The 18,247-nt window shown below is 39.5% G+C and overlaps 1 protein-coding gene across 1 annotated transcript in view; it reads left to right on the forward strand.

The window, feature by feature from the left end:
• The first annotated feature begins 284 nt into the window (after nucleotides 1-284).
• The window catches only part of LOC105460100 (attractin-like protein 1), a 26,461-nt gene continuing 8,498 nt past the window's right edge, over nucleotides 285-18,247 (forward strand). Inside the window, exons 1-2 of the mRNA XM_011706541.1 lie at nucleotides 285-679; nucleotides 16,489-16,839. Of these exons, the coding sequence (XP_011704843.1) occupies nucleotides 285-679; nucleotides 16,489-16,839 (746 nt within the window). The remainder of the gene's footprint in view (nucleotides 680-16,488; nucleotides 16,840-18,247) is intronic.

Below are 18,247 nucleotides of genomic sequence, written 5' to 3' on the forward strand. Positions count from 1 at the left end.
GGCACGGCGTGCCGGAGCCCAGCAGGCAGGAGCAGTAGCGAGTCGCCGTCGCGCGCGAGACCGCGAGTTCGCCGTTGGGCGAGTCGAGTCGAGTCGAATCGAGCCGAGGCGAGTCGAGTCGCGCGAAGACAAGCAAGCGGGACGGACGGGCACGCAGGCCACGGTTCCGCCGTCGGTTTCCCCTCATCATCGTCGTCGTCGTTGTCGTCGTCGTCGTCCCGTATGCGCGTCCCTCGTCGGCGCGTCGCCATCGGCCATTGTCCCTGACATGGAAGCCTACCAAAATGGCAGAGATCGTGCAGATGTTTTTGTTCCTATATAAGTCCAAGTACCGTCGGAAACGTCGTCGCGACAGCGACGGCGACGGCGGCGCGTGGCTCGATCGCGGCTGCGGTGAGCAGGATCGCGATCAGCGGTGGCGGTGTCGGTGCGGCCATGGTAGCGGCGGCGGCGGTAGCGCGACCGCGACGGTACCGTGGGCGCCGTTTCTACTGTGGGCGGCGCTCGTCTGCTGGGTGGTCCACGTAAGCGCCGCCGCCTCCACCTCCTCGTCGTCGCCGACGGTGGACGCGGGCTGCGACCCCGACACCTGTGTCAACGGCAAGTGCACCAATAACACCTGCGTGTGCCACGAGGGCTGGCAGGGCGCACACTGTCAATTCTGCGGTGGGAAGGTCAGGTAAGACGTTCTCTAGTTATAATCTCGGGGAACCGGCAGTTCACCGTCCTGTCTCTCAATTCATTTTCCTTCCTCTTTTTTTTTTTCTAATTATGTACGTTCCACAAGTCTTTCGAGCGCGAGACAGAACGAGCGTATACCGTTTGACCGCGTTCCTCCGGGACCGATGCTCCCCCTCCGTCTGCATGCTCCGGGGGGACTCGTATTACACGCGGGAGATCCTCTCGAAAGAACCCGTCTATCTCTCGCACGCTGCAGCACGTACGCGTCGTCGTGTCAAGTACAACGGGATCTCGCGCATCGCTTTCTAGGTCGTCCTCGTCGCTTCGATCGCGACGAGTTCCGGGTGAGCGAGCGACGGAGGGATCCACCCCCCTTCTTCGCGCGACCGACGTAAATAAACGCCTGCATGGGTGCGTGCGTGCATGCGTGCGTACTTTCGGTCGCCTCTTCATCTCGTGGTGGAGAGAGGCATGCTCATAAAAAAAAATAATAACTCGCTCCTGACGTTGATCGCGCGACACTCAACAGCCTTCCGATATTCTCGCTCACTTTCTCGCACTTCTTGCTGCAAGTTCAGTGAAACTTCTTATTCGAGTTGAACGACATGATTTGTTATCGTTTTGTCTGGATCGCCAGAAGGAGAAAGTAAATGTAAAAGATAGGTATCCTCGGGTTACCCAAACGGGAGTCATCGATGACACTGACCGAGAGCTGCGAGTCCGTCAGGAGGATGGATCAGAGATTTTTGCGTGTCGACCGACCGATCGGCCGCCGGCTCGTCGCCGACGCGCGACTCGGGGAAAGTGCTTCTCTGTCAAGGATGCCGATTACTCGGCCTCGTCGCGAATCGTGTCGGCCGATGCAGGGGGGAAACGAAGATATCCCGTTTCGCTCGCGCAAGAAACGGACGACCCGCGCGGCCTGCCTGTCGTCCGAGAAATTTGAATGCATCCGTCGAAAAAAAAAAAAAAAAAAAACGAGTTTACGAAACGTTATCGCGAAAAGACGCGAGGCGATCTAATTCTCACGCGGGAAGGAGGAGTCAGGCTCTTGTTTCTCGTAATGTGCGAAGAATTGTATTGTTTCCTCTCTCCTGAAACCGAGGGCGCGATCCGGACGGCGTTAAGTCGGGTTGATCGCCCTCCTGCAAAATTTACGACCTTGTTAGCGGCGAACATCGCCGTAAATTGGAATCCTGTCTTGAAATTGACGCTCGCTCGCGCTGGTGGACGCGGTTTCGATCGTATATATTTGCATTCGAAGCGCCGCCTCCGCGTTTCGCGACCGCCGCGATAATTGTGAGAAATTAACATAGAAATCGGATGAAATATTTTCGTTCCGCGTTAGGCAATTTCTTTCTACGCTTATGTACGCGACCACGATGCCGCCGCGCCGGACGTGTGCTGCTCGTAGTACGGAGAGTTGCTCCTGGAAAATGTCAAAGGTATACACGCACCTCGCCCGTTCGTATCGTGAGCGTGCTCGGAGCGATCGGAGCGAGGATCGGAGGTATCCGGCGGATATATTCTTGGATATTCTTGGATACGTAATAAATATTCCACACGACGTATCACAGGGAATATGTGGCCATCAGGCGGATACATTCCGTAATTATTCCCGAACCCCCTCTTAGATATTTATCTGATATACTTGAGGATGATTCAAGTCGAGTCGCACACACGAATGTCGACAGTTCAGAATCCCCTTGTTGAATATTTAATGAACGCTCATTTATGTCTCCGATTTCTAGACATATTTCAGCATTAGTAATAATGTTGCTCAATAACGTCTCGAATAATAAAGAAAAATCTTTAAATTTTCGAATAACGTTACGCGAATAGCTTATGGATTAAAAAGCTTTGATTACTTAATTCGTAGCAGAAGCATCTCGAATTATTTGGAATTTGCGATCGAATGATCGAGGTATCATATTATTACTTTTTTTTCTCATATATTGCTGTAAATATGGTCGGGATATTCCGACTTCGACTTCAATATCACGTTTCATCACATGCGTCGCGGAAATTGCGGCAAGAGTTAAAAAAGACGAATTCTCCGATCCTCTTTACCGGCTTGACGGTTTAGATTGGAACATGAACTTTCGAGTCTCGCGATATTTACCGGGAAAGTTTCCGGTGAGCCGAGGAGAGCCGCCTAGTCACTTGCACTTGCGAATACGATCGGACTTTCGCGTGAGATTTTCTGCCCCCGTCCCCGCGAGAAGCTAATCACAGCTCGCGGAGCGTCGCGATGCTGGTGACAATGATTAATAGACATCGCGAACGTGAGAATAGATCGCGAAGCCTCGTCAGCTCCTTCGTTTCGCTTTATGTAACGGGTTACGATGCAATTTTGATATGATTGTCGCACGTAAAAATTTCGATAACCAGTTGAAAAAAAAAAATCCGGAAGGTCGAATTACCTTGCGAACAATTTCAGATAAACGAACATTTATATCCGCCGAATCCGACGTATCGCGTTTTAAAAATACGCAAAAGGAAATTTGAAAATAAGAAATAGAAAAAATATATATATATACAGAGAGAAAGAGATAGATAGAGAAAAAAAATAGGACATAGAAAGTAGGTAATAGGAAATTATAGAAAATTAGATTTTAGAAAAGATAACTATTTTCGGTGAGATGAGAGATCTCAAGATGGATTTATTACTTGATGAACTTTTCAGATAAGTTCAGTATAAATCCGTCTTGAGATCTTACCAATTAATTTTAAATAAAATTTACATTATTGCAAGGCGATTTAATTCGTGAATATACATTTACGTAATATTTACAATGAACATGCGGTTTTTCCAAACGTGTGATATTAACTTGTTAACTCATCGCGAGCAAGTCAGCTTCGTTTCAAATGAGAATGATAAACTATAATTAACGTGTAACTTCGAACGCCCATTTATCCGCCCAATTATCGACGGCAAATCGATGAACTCGATGAATACTCAAACAAAAGAAGCACGAGTGATCTGGGATTCTATTATTTATTTCCTGCAGTATATTTTAATAACGGTAAGATGGAGTATAATGGTAGATGTAGTGATTTATAAAAAAAAATAATTTCTAATTGCTTCGCGAGAAAAAGACTGATTTTTTTTACAGTCCGCTCAACTATTAGCGGATTAATTGACCGATGAAAGCTACGCGATTAATAATTACTCGGTGATTTTCCATCACGCCTCGACCTTTACAATTCCGTTGCACAGACTGTAAATTATATTCGGTGATTACACTTAATTTGATTTCCTTTCGGTGCGATGAGCACACGAGCGGCGTTCGTTTCACAGCGTCGCGCCAATGACTTAGAAACTATTAAGATAATTATTGCGTATTATCTTTGAATCAATATCCGCGGAGTAATTCTATCCCATTTGATAATTTAAGATTGTCATTGTCATGATTGTCTTTCGAAAAATCTCCCAATTTACATATATTTATACATTTACATATATTTATTTATGCTGCCGCGCGATTTTGTTTATAACTTTTAACATTACGATGTCAAAAAAAAATTACAAAGTCAACGTGTACCGAATACACACCTGACGAATACACGCTTGATGTTATTTATCGTCGAACGACGTTAGTAAACAAACTTCCTATCTCTATATTACGTATACAATTAGTCTTTCGCAGAACATGTCGCGCAATCCTTAAAATTGTTCCACCATGTTCGCTCGATTCCTGAATAACTATGTCATCAGTACCGACACGATAATATCGCAAAATTATTCATTAGTAATATCGCATTAGACTGCGAATTTAATTAGAGTCGCGCATGCTCGCGAACGAACGATGGCCCGAATCGTTTTAACCCACTTGAATCGTCGGCATTATAATTTCGTACCTCTTCTTGATTCTCACTTCGGCTCTCCTTGCGAACAAATGGCGTTTTCAGCCGTGTGCAAAGTACGGAATATTGGCGACGTGCTTAGAATATCAAAGCTAGTTTCAAATTTTTTGCCTTCCGTGGTAAATTCTTGTAAGATACATGGAGCTCCCTCTTGGATTTTGTCGACCTCGGCATGTTGTCTCATTTCTTTTTAAATTACCTGAAATAACATTGAAATTTTGCAATCGAAACGAAAGGAATACATCAATTTTAAATGGCATATATTTGACAAAATTTTGACAAACATAATTTTTCGACTTTTGTGAAAATTTAAAACATTCAAATATCAAATATATAATAAATTATTAATAACGAATATAAATGTAGCTCAAATGAAATTCTAATCTAATAACGAATATATTTTTCATCTTTGTTGAATGTTACGATATTATTATTTATATGAAAACATCTTTTCGTTCAACGACGTTTGTTAATGCGACGAGATCTTGTTATAAGATTTCCTTTATTATAAGATTATTGTTGTTGCTACGAATGTCTCTCGTCTTCGTACTTCCGTCGTTAGATATAATTTTGCAGTCGTGCTCTTACTGCTTCTTCTTCTCTCTCCCTCTCTCTCTCTCTCTCTCTCTCTCTCTCTTTCTTTCTCACAATTTCCAGCTTTATCCTCCGTGCATCGATTTTGTTATCGCGGAGAAGGCGTTTTGTTTCATACCACGTGTTACATTATGCATAACTCTACCTACTCACGCGCTATCTTCTCTACGGGCCTTCGCTCTTGTCCGAGCACGTGCAACGGCTTATGTACAAATATAGGAGCGACGCATGTAGCGGGCTTAGATGTGCTTTGAGCACGATTAGTATCTCAAAAAGTACTAAGTCTGTAGAAGCTTAAAATGAAAGTCTTTTTTTTTGCATAAGATAGAAAAGTACTAGGCAATTGTAAGTCTAGAAGCTTAAAATAAAAGTTTTTTTTTTTGCGTAAGATGGAAGTTGATTTTTTGTAATAAAATAATGACTCTTATGTTAGTCGAGTCAAAGAAAATTCAACTTTCCTGCGTCTTCCATTTGTAAAAGATGCCTTGCGCCAAAATTAATACTTCAAGAGAGATTGACGCTTGCATGTCTTGTCTTGTTATGCACAACACGATTCGGTACAATTCGTCACGCGGCTTAATCTTTTTCTTTAATAATATACGACTATTCATGGAACCTGCCGCTCGTTTGCATACTGAAACACAGAGTGACGTTGGAGTTAATATTTAAACTTTGTTCCGCCGTTGGCCATTTTTGATTGGCTATTTTATTAAATCCAATACACGTGTATGAATTCTTAATAACGGGCGAATACAGAGATAATAAAATTGCTTTTCTGCGATATGCTTTGTGTAACAGCTGTGTTTTCAACTCACTAATATTTGTCTCTTTATAACTAAAATTTAAATTGCTATTTTATCTGTTTGAATAAATTAGTTGAAAAAACAAATTTTGTTTATATTTCGAGATCAATTAATTAAAATATCATAACTCACAATTTACATATAAATGAAAAATTATTGCCTCTATACGTCGATCGGTTTTTAAATCTTTTTTTTTAAATACAAATTAACATTTAAGAGAACCAATGGTACTTTTAGTACTCCCTATACTTATTAATGTAATTTACGTAAACGATTATTATTTAATAATGTTTAAAATATGCTAAGGCTTATCAAAAATATTTTAGGAATAAATCTTTTGATGAATCTTCTTAATTCCGAATTTATTTTTAACTATTTAATATTCTATAGATTTGCATGAGATTCTTGTTAAAAAATAAATATATCCTGGTAAATAAAATATCTTTAGTACAAATGTCAAATAAATTCCATGTGCATGTGTGTATGCGTGCAGAGATGGATTCAGAAAGACGAAATAATGACATCAATATAATAATGAATAATTGTACTTATAATATAAGTACACGATGCACTTTCTTTCGATCTATCGTGAAAAATGTTGCTTTCTAATTATAGATATCTTGGTTTTTAGGGCAATCGCAATCGAATACTTCGTAAACCAAGTAAAAGCAAGCCGAATAATATATCAGTTTTGTATAGCGAATTACGTTTGTTACACGCGTTATCTATGTATTTATTTTATCATTTACCTTTGTTCAATGTCATTCTACTCGCTATCGATAGACACACGAGTCGATACATTTGAAAAAACTTCGCCGATACGATCTGCTGTAAGGCAACGGGCTATCTGAAATACAATGCATGTTGAACAGAAAAGAAGTTCTTCTTTTTTTTTGTTCGAAAATTTACATGACGATGTTGAAGCGCACCGGATGTCTAGAGACGACAGGAATATATTGAAGCACAAATGATTACCACGCACGTATCGAGTCATTAAATTCTACGATGAGACGCGTACGTGGCGTCTCAACTTGTATAAATATAGATATATCGCAGAACTGTCAGTCGTCTCGACAACAACAGAATCTTTCAGAATCAAAGTTCATTTCTTCTGCCTCGTTCGTAAGATACAAGACGCGTTATTAGTTGTATAAAAACCCGGGGCTCGGAGTATCCACTGGATACGGGCGTTTAATTGTGTTTGAAATTCGAGTTTCGTCCCGATACCGTTATAATCGCGCCCGCAAAACTGTTACGTCTCTCTCGTGAGGCGGATAGACTCCGGCGAAATTGGAAAGCGCTCTAAATGTCACCTCGGCCATAAAGCCTTCTCTCCTGATCCCGATACGAGCCTTTTGTCCACCGATCTCCACGTTCGTCATCATCACGAAATCGATCAAGACCCCGAAACGAGCCCGAACACAAATAGCGCTGAGATTTCCGCTGAGTTTTCTTTCGAGATGTTGCTATGAGCGAGGAACCGCAGCATCTCTCCCAGCTGGAAAATCGTTATTGCTGGAAGAAACTTATAAAAGAAGCCTCTATTTTATCGTACATTTCAAGTTGTTTAAAATTTTTCTTATTTCTTAATTTACAATTTATGAACTAAGCGTAACATCAAAATCGGTCTTTTATTTTCTAATTTAATTTGAGAAAGGGCTTTAAGTAAAATCAGGAACGAGATTAGCGTAACGTGTCTAGCAAATTCTAAAATTCTTCTATATATCTTTGTATTTTTCGCCTTCTATTTATTTTTCAGCGGAAATTTCCGTGCTAAAACAAAAACATTTCCTTTTTTGCGGGGATTGGCATAAAAATAGAACGACGATTCTTTTTCTATCGAGAAACGCAGGTTTGTTATTCTCGTGGCACGCTAAATTAAATTATCGCCGCGAGCATTGTCATTCATATTTTCCCTTTTTTTTCTCAAGACACAACCGATCCGCACAGAAAAGTTACGTTAGTTGCATTTCAATGCGTTTATTGATGCATTTGAAGTGTATGTCAATACGCTTTATCGACGAGTCCGTTACGTTTGTTCGTGCAACGAACTGACTCGCCGTTAATCCGAGTGCTCCCGGTTTAAATGGGAGATCATTCACTTTTTTTCTCGTTCGAATGCGAACGAGGTCCTTCAAACAACGGCACTTTTCGCGTCGTTCACCAGATCCCATCTTACTCGAGTTTTCCTGATGAACATTGATAAAAGAGATAAATGATGATGAGATTATTTTTCAAATTTATCCTGACATACTAAAAGATATATATCCTTTTTAAAAAAAGGAGAATAAATATTGAAGGAAAATAATACGCGTTTCGGTGTTTTTTAAATATTTTTCTTGCTTTGATACGTAAGCTGTAAGAACATGGATAACACACGATTCACATTCAAGCCATAGTTCGTACCTATGTTACATATATAATTGTAATAATAATTTGAATAACAATTTGAAAATAAAAATACAAAATATATAGTAAAAAATGGAATGCTAATATTATATAATATAAATTTAAATTACATATTTAATTAAAATTTTAAATATGAAATGTTAACATTAACTAAAATAATTATTCCGAATTTGTTCTTCAAACGATATAATTGCAATATTATACTGAATATTGCTCAAATTAAAAATAAAACTAACAATCAAATACGATACATTGACATTGCAATGTTTTATAACTGACATAAATTTCAATCGTATTTATAATTACATATATCTGTAATCGAAATTCTGAAAATGGAATATTAACATATATAAAAATGTGTGGAATACTAATATATATACAATATATAAAAAATTTAAGTATTGAACACATAATTGAAATTGTGAAAATGGGATGCTAATTTTATCAACATAATCACCGCCGTTCCGAATTTATTCTCCGCGATATAACCGCGACGTCAATGTTTGCTGCATATATTGTCGCTCAAATTGCTGGGACTCAAATACTTTTGATATCAGTCTCGCAATATACGCGACAATTAAATGAGCGCGCATTTCGCTGACGCGAAGTAACTTTTATTGCTTCTCGGGAAGGGGGCGAGAAGTTCTCGATTTTACACGGCGGGCCGTTTATTTCGCTCGCGGGTGCAATACGGCATGGAACCAGCTCGCCGCCGCGAGTGTTGAAGCGAGGATTGAAATCGAAATCTGATTTCGGCGAGTTCGGTTTCCGATTCTGTGGACGCGCGAAAAAGAAAAAGGAACGTTATGATCGATATCATCGCGTTCCACTTATTCGCGGGCGAGAATTGCGGGAAAATCAGTGCGAAGAATCGATAGCGGCGCGAACTGCGGTTTCAATTCCTGACGATGAACATCCTAATCTTGCAGGAAGGTTAATCCTCTTCCCGCTATACTCGTCCGCCCATTCGCGAACGAGAAGGAAATCTTTCACGCGATTCTTGCCGAGACGTTATATTATATCCGGCGCCTGCTCGTTCGGCGTCTGTATTACGCGCACCGCGAAGCCGGCCGATGCTAATAAAAACCGGATCGAGAACCGGTAGAATTCGCGATTTTTATATGACCTACACGTCTCTCGGCGTCTGGTATACCTTACGCGATTCGTATGCCGCCTTGATCGCGATTTCCGCGACAAAAATTCCGCGAGACTCACCGCGGAAAATGAAAATGTGAGAACGGCACGGCGGGAAGCGCGTCCTCAAAAGAATTTCAAGTCGATGCTGCGTCTCCCCATGAAAATTTAAGCGACTCCTATAGCGGCGTGGCGCAACTTCTTAATCTGCGACCTAAAGTGATCTACTTAAGGACCATTAAAGGAAAGATGAAAATGATGAGTAACTTGCTAATTAACCCTTTGATGGAAATTTTGTGGATGCCGAATGTGGAGCCACGCAAAGAACATAAATCTTGTTAATTTTTTATGATTCTGTGACGCTATTGTTAATAAAATGAATGAAATTGTGCGCGCAATCGGGATTAAAGTTTTATGCAGAATATTTAAAGTAATATTTTTGTGTTTCGTATAAATATATGTCACAGAATTTAAACGTGTACTTACTTATATTTAGATGCTGCATCAATTTTCTACTGGAGCGTGTGCCAGTTCTTAGAAAAGACTGGAAAACGTTATTATACAGTTACATATAACCTATATTCGTATCTTGTGATTTATGTCGCATTATTGGAATAATTCGAAAATGTCGAAGAATTAAAAATACCAGAGACTATATTTATCTGTACTCACCTATTTTTTTGTTGTTTTTCGTAATTGCTGTTATCTGAAATTGCGAAGAGTATTTCGCTGTTTCAACATAAATGCAGGATGATTGAAACATGTGTGTTCGAGAAAATCTTATTTAGAGCGTTATCTTGTAGCGTAAAGTGAATGTGAGAAATTGACCTTTGAAATTGCACGATAAACGAGCAATTGTAGTGAAGTCGAGTCCGAAATAATAACTTCACTTCATATCATGTTACAACACTTACAATAAACTCAATATTATCGCGCCGGTAAAAAAAAAAAAGTTCTAATTACGCAAGAGAATATCTCGCTAGGTTTGTTCTTTTCAGCTGCACCTTTCTTTGCATTTGTTGCCTTTTCTTTTAGTCTCTTTAAACGAGCTAGCGTGCACTCGTTACCTTCTATAGAAAATGTAACAAAACGAGAGAGAGAGAGAGAAAAGCGAGACAGTATTATTTCTCGCACCGTATTCGAATTTCGTCTTCTTAATTCCGAATCGTAAAACTTAATAATGTTTTCCTCCGTGACTGTGAAATCCAATATGGGCAAATGAAATTTAACTACTTATACGCGATGTCCGTTGTCATGACAGATATATGCACGACATATGGGTCCTTCGACACTTTGTACTTTCCAGTGACTCCCGTCTTTCTCTTTTTATTTCATTAAGAGGGACACTCTTCTCCCGTAATTTCCTCTCTATTCGAACATCTGATAAATTCTCCAAGTCATTGCGACGCATCACGTGCAAATGGATGCAATTTAACGACTCCGTCGCGCGTTCTGTCTTCCTTCGATTCCGAAGTCTCGAATCAAAGTCAAATTATGTTTTTTTTTTCTTTCCTGTAAATCACAAGGCGACTTCATTTTACGGTACGCGCTAACTATTCCTCTCGTTGAAGCAAGAAGAAGATCGTTCCTGGAAACTTTCTTTTCTTGTGCCTCGTCTTCTTTTTTAAATCTCCTTCAATCTTGTTCCTGCTCGATCGTCGCACCTCCGTTAGCTAACGTTACGTAAGCAGATATTCAAGAGGACTTTCACGGGGGTTATCTAAAGCGTGTCTCATGGTAACATATTATTTTGAGTCTCCGCTCCCGGTTTTAGCCGTGCCTTATTTTAATCTTCTCACCGTGACACATTGGAAGTGCACTATATAAATGCGGTTATCGCGCGCATTTCACGTCACCTTAATTCGCCGGATCGGGGCGCCCGGACTTTGCGATATCGATTATTCATCGGCGAAATGACGAGATTAGAATAACGCATTCATCACTTCGTTCGGCCGCGCGCAAGTTGCATTTAATCCCTGTCCAAAAGTTCGTTTATGTTAAATAGGAATCATCACGTGTCGACTAATATACTCACATACTGATATATCACTGATATTAATAACCTTCTAATATACTATGCTTTGTATATCTTGCCATTCTTACTCATTGATTTATAATACTGTGCAGACAGAGTCATGTTTTTCATAAGATTAATCGATATTAAGAGAGAGAGAGAACTTATTTGCTCAATTATGTATTTACATGATTAAAAATTTTACATAGCTGATTGTGAGAAGCCGTTTTAAAAATCGATTTTGAAGTTAATTTTCTTCGTGTCAGGCAGGGCAAATATTGATATATAGATAAAGAAACGAATTCACTCGCACTCGTTGAATTCACTCACGTCTTTTGAAACGAATTTCGTGCTGCTTAACATCGTTCGACATCAAATAAAGATAAACCAGGCCGGTCGTCGAACTTGACATCGAACATGATTCATCCGTTTTATTAATCGTGACAAAGAAATGCGATGCTGCGTTCACGAGAGCGAGGCCCTATTTCTGTTCGCGATGTTTACGAGGCGCTCTTAATAAGACGCGGAATTTCATACGCCCGTCCATCATCGCCCCGATAAACGATTAAATCGCTAATGCTCGATGAGAATCTGAAGTATTCCCACTTCACGTTTGATCCGCTTACAATTCTTATCGCAGATTACTCCTCGTAATCGTGTAGATTTCTCATATCTATCTATATATAATTGTATATCGTAAATGATGTAGATCACAAGATTGCTTTTTCTTTTACAAGATCTTACTCGTCTTTGTTTCGTTCATTTTCTTCATGAGTAATTTTTCTCTCGCGAACATTTAAAATCGAACGCTTTATCTTGTCTTTTTTAAATAACAAATACGTTTACTCCACTTATTTTACGTTAAGGAGGAAGTAAAGAGTTATAGATTCTGAAAGTATTTGACTTCCTCCCGCCGATGATTAATCAGCTGTTATTTACGACGATCCTCGTTCTGCCATTCCGCGCGCTTTAAGTTAGCAGTCGCGTGCTTAATCTCGCACGATATGCTAATTTCGTTCTGGCTTTCATTCTCTGATGCTCACATCGCCATGAGCATGTGGTAACTCCAGGCGATTGCGATAATAATACGCACTGCGCAATCCTCGACGAGAAGGCGTAATCTACAATCTCATTTATGCCGCCTTTGTTTTTTCTTCCTTTTCGGCCGCGTATCTATTAGCGGGGGCATTTATCAAGTGTCTGGTGAAATTAAAGAATTAATCGCGTTACATGTTAACATGGAGGGAAAAAAAGGATGTGCGATGAGATTTTGAACTCTCAGCAGTAAAATTTATTTTGCGTGTGTATTTTTTTGTGTTAATACAAAACTTAAACGTTAAAAATTAAATGATTTTTCAAGCCGAAAGTCTATATCAGTCCTGATAATAACTAAGTAATTTAACGATAATCTATTTATATTTATAAATATAATAGTGGAATAATAATTTAATACTTGCCGTCGATCAATTTAACATAAATGAACTGAATATTTTGCGCAAATGTCGAATAATCGTTCGGCACGCAGTGGATTATTCATTGAAGAAACGTAGAGTGGAAATGAAACCAGCTCGTAAAGAAACGTAAAAGTCTCGTAAGCCGCTTTTATGTCTAGCGTGCCCTTCATATTTATTATTACCACGAAGAGAGAGAGAGAGAGAGCGAGAGAGAGAAAATATCTTTCTTGCTGCAAACCGTGGCGTCCTTGTTGCTTATATAGCTATATGATAACGTCTTGGTTGGAAAGAAGACGAACTCCCCTCTGTCGCGAAAATGATTAGATAAAAACGCGTCCTACGTCTCCTTGCCATCCTTGAAATTGTTTTCCGAAGGTGTACGCATTTCAAAAGATCACCTCGACGGCCTCGGCGCTACGATAACAACCATTGTTCTCGATGTTAATTCCCGGTACATTTGTCCACGGGAAAAAATATCCCGCCGCTCCGCGCGGGACATTTAATCGAAATTGTTCGGAATATAATACGGTCAAGGGTAAGTTCGCGGCTAATTGTGAGAATTGCGCGCGTAATGCTACACTAATTGCAAGCGCGTCGCTCTGCTGTGTATATAAATACACGCGGCATTCCCGTAGCGTCAGCCGCCTCGTCAGCGTGGCATTCGCGTTTCTCGTTGTCAATCATTCACGACAGCGGATGCGTCTCCACGAAAACTGCCTCGTTCTTTTTACACGGCATATATTATTATTCCTCCGTTGTCGTTTCCTCGCCGCCGCCGCCGCCGTCCTCTTCGTCGCGTGCGTTACCCGTGATCGCGAAAGCCGGTGCGCGTTACTAAAGCCCCAGATGTTCTCCATTCTCCGCGATGTGTCACGCTGTTAGTCAACACGCTCTCTCAATTAAATTTGAAGTTGTGGTCTCTTTTAATTACACGCGCACTTCCGCGTCGCTAATTGTCGCTATACTTATACCTTACATCAATTACGTTAATGGCCTCTTGGTCCTCGATCAAACTTCGGGCATCGATCTCGCGTTCCAGTATTTGACATTTCTAATAAAATCTTGATTGATTGAACATCGCGAAACCGGTCTTGTTATTTCAGTATAGCACTCTGACATTTTCACGAGCTCGTTATAGGATATCTCGTTACGTATCCCTTTTATACACATACTGCAGGAACCAATCGGTAATTGAAGTCCGGGATCCGAATTAATATTAAACCCTCGAAATTGGATGTTAACCCATCGCACTCTATTAACATTCAAATGAAAAATAATTTTGACAAAAATGCGATAAATAAGTAAGGCAGATGGGAATCGGCATGATTATTGGTACGCAATATTTAATTTACATAAAATTTACTTTATTCTAAAAATCAAACGTTTCGGCTATCTTTTTTAGCCATCTTCAATGGCAACTTACAATAGGTAGTTACATTTAACTCTCGCTTAATTATTGTACGTTGTCACTGAAGATGGCTAAAAAAAGATAGCCAAAACGTTTGACTTTAGAATAAAGTAAATTTTATGTAAAAATTAAATATTGAGTACCAATAACTACGCCGATTCCCATCTGCTTTACTTATATATACTTATTGTATTTTTGATTTGGGGAATTTTGTTAGGTTTTTATTATTTGTAATTTTGACAAATTTAAACCGACTGTGTATAACCGATTGTAAGATAAAGTAACTCTAGTAAAATTATATAAGTAAATTATGTATATATGTAAAGGAAGAAAAAGTTTAATAATTAAAGTACTGGGATTATCAAAAAAGAAAAGGTAAATTGATGTAAGAGAAACAAGATTGTTTCTTTCGTCTAAGGCTTAAGTTCTTTTTTCCTTTTTTTTACGAAGGGACGACATGACGGAATTATGGCGTCATTAATTTTGATCAAACTTGATTGATCGGTTGTTAGGGATGCTAAAGCTCTTAACAATTGACGTGTATCAAAGATGCGCAACTTAAAAATAAACGAGAAAATCGAAATTATAAATTTCACGTCATCTCCTCGTTAGATACAAATTTCAAGTTTAATATTCTTTATTCTTTCGTTTAATCACGCCCGTTTCCGCATCTTTGTTTCGCGTTCGGGCGCGGATACGCAGGTGACTGGCAGCTTTATAAGATGCGCCGCACTTTCTCTGAACGTGTTGAGGACGTCGAGCGTCATTTTTCATTTTTCTGCCGACTTCCGGCTCGTCTCGCACCTCCACGCGCGCCTCGTCATTATGGACTTGCGAATGCGCGGTCGTCGGATAAAAAAATAATAGGGAGTAATTAATGAAGTTAGCGCGTTAGTACCTCGTTGACGATGATGTATCCGCTTGATGCTACTCTTCCGTCACGCCCGTTACATCCGCCTGATCTGCATATCGACGCAACGCAACGCACGCGACATTGTATATACGCGACCGCTCGGATTATTCTAATTATATTCCATTATTCGTGATATCAATTTAATTAATTTTAATTTTATTACTATCAACAAAAAGGGAATGAAAGGAAGAGAAAGAGAGGAGAGGAGAGAAGAGTTTAATCATTTACATTTTGGACCACAAAAGCACTCGTTCTCTCTCTCTCTCTCTCTCTCTCTCTCTCTCTCTCTCTCTCTCTCTAAAAACGTGAAATACAATGATTTCAACCGAGTATTTCAATATTGAACTTTGTACTCGCCATATTTTGCGAGATATTTTTTCTTCCATATCGCTTACATTTACAACTTATTTACAACTACGCAGAGAGAATTTTATTTTAAAATTTACCCTGAAAATGTTAATCGTAGGACAACATTAATAAGTAATTTGACGAATTTTGTATGGTTTTCACTATTTTTTTAAATATATATTACAACAAATTTATTGTAGTGCACAATATAATTTATTGTAGTGTACAGTAAAATTTGTCAAAATATTATGTTGTCCCACGATTAAAACAAAATTTTCAGGGTAAATTTTAAAAGAATATTCTCTCCGTGTAGCTATTTTTAACTATTAATACAGGCGCATTAAACGCCCATGTACATTTTTACATCATTATAACATCTGCAAAGATTATGCTTTGCGTAATCTGTTATAATTGTCTGTTATAATCATTTCCTGTTTCATAAACGATACTACATAATAATATGAAAATCAAACATGTTTCTTATAAAGATGTAACTTCTTTTAGAGTGCATAATAACAAATTTTAATTTTTATATTACTGTATATAGTTATATTGTCATTTTTGTTAACACGTTTTCTTTAAATTTTTCATCATATAGTACCGTTAACGATGGTTACTTACTTCGGGACAGTGTTTTTTTTTATTCTTTACACGTACACTCTATCTATTCATTACTTTCCAGTATCGATAAGATGCTAATATTTATCGCATTGCGTCGATTTACGTTATCGAAACCATGTCGAAGTCCCGTCGTCCGTGTCTCGCCCAAGCGCCGCGCAAAATAGTTAAAAATCTAACGATGATCTAACCATGTCGAGATTATGACTCGTATATATAATCGTGCGATCTTGTTCTTCCGGCAGTTTATCGGACACGATTGGGAGCATCCACGATGGCTTCGGCAACTACACGGCGGACGTGAGGTGCTCCTGGCTGATCGAGAGCAACAGCTCGAACACGAAGATACGGATGCACGTGGAGCAATTCGCGACGGAATGCGGCTGGGACCATTTGTACATCTACGACGGTGATAGCGTCGAGGCGCCGCTGCTGGCCGTCTTCTCCGGCCTGATGCACAAGGACAACTATCACATACGCCGCGTGCCGGAAGTAATAGCGCGATCCGGTAGCGCGTTGCTGCACTTTTATTCCGACGTCGCGTACAACATGAGTGGCTTCAACATTACGTATAAAATCAACGCTTGCCCGAGCAGGTGAGCTGCGCGCCGCTGGTTGCGATCTCCTACCGATCCTCTACCTTCTTTTCAGTTCTCTCAATACTGCTTACTTTTTAACACGTGTGTGTATATACAGAGTGTTTCCGATCACCTGCAATCGGAACACACTACCAGATTAAGCGCTTTATCCCGAATTTATAGAGCCTAATAATTTGTTGATCTACAGCGTAGTTAATTAATAAACAATTTTTTAAAATTTTTTAAAATTAATTTTATAATAAATAACAATAATTTCTTATAATATTAGTAATACATAGAATACTTTGAAACACAGTGAATGACACAGATCAAAAATTTTTAACGATCTCAGATTAAGCATTTTATCCCGAATCTATCGAACTAAGCCTAAGATCGTTAAAAATTTTTGATCTGTGTCATTCATTGTGTTTCAAAGTATTCTATGTATTATAACTAATATTGTAAGAAATTATTGTTATAAAATTAGTTTTAACAAATTTTATTAATTTTATTAATTTTAAAAAATAGTTTATTAACTGCGCTGCAGATCAACAAATTATTAGGCTCTATAAATTCGGGATAGAACGCTTAATCTGGTAGTGTGTTCCGATTGCAGGTGATCGGAAACACTCTGTATATATTTGTGTTAATTGTATTCAAACTTTTTCTCTTGAATGTACAATACTTAATCAAAAAAACCGATTCAACGCGTTTGTTAAACGTTTTATATTAATTTTAAATCAGAGTGTTGAAGGCAACTAGATGACGCAGTTGATACATACATAATACATGTATATATGGTTGATATTTTTGTTAGTAAAATGATTCTCTCGCGTGATGAAGAAAAATATGAAGCGGGTCGTTTTACGGAGGTTTTGCCCACAAGATTATGGCGTAAGATAGACCGTAACACGTCGGTCGACTCCAATACGCGAGCGATCATTACGCAATGGCTTTTAGCGAGTAGAAGCGTAATCCGACACGCGTTTTATTCACGCGATTCGCTGCAGCGATATCTTATTATGGAGCCAAACACAAGTTATTTCGTGTCGCGCGCGTTGTTGAAAAAAGAAAGACGCTGCTCTGCAGGATATAGCTCGACGAGGTAGCGGTCAATCTATAGGAGGGCGCGGAATAGAAACGGAGAGATTACACCGGAGAGTGGCGATCGCCGATAACTCGCAATTGGGTCGCTGTCGGCTTAGGAAACTTTATCGAGCTTCCTCTGCGAGCCCGGAAATACGCGTAACCCTATCTGCATGACGTTTGATAACATTACCTACGGTTAGAAGACGACCTCCGGCAAGAAAAAAGACCCGCTTGAGTCTTTATCCGGCAAGAACGGGAATCATTTTTTAAATCCCAGCATGGGGCAACATCCCCATGCTGGGACTTGTTGGTTCAATTCTAGACACGACACGTGGGG

Source organism: Wasmannia auropunctata, unplaced genomic scaffold, assembly GCF_000956235.1.
Source record: "Wasmannia auropunctata unplaced genomic scaffold, wasmannia.A_1.0 LD329035.1, whole genome shotgun sequence".
In the NCBI taxonomy this organism is placed as follows: Eukaryota; Metazoa; Arthropoda; class Insecta; order Hymenoptera; family Formicidae; genus Wasmannia; species Wasmannia auropunctata.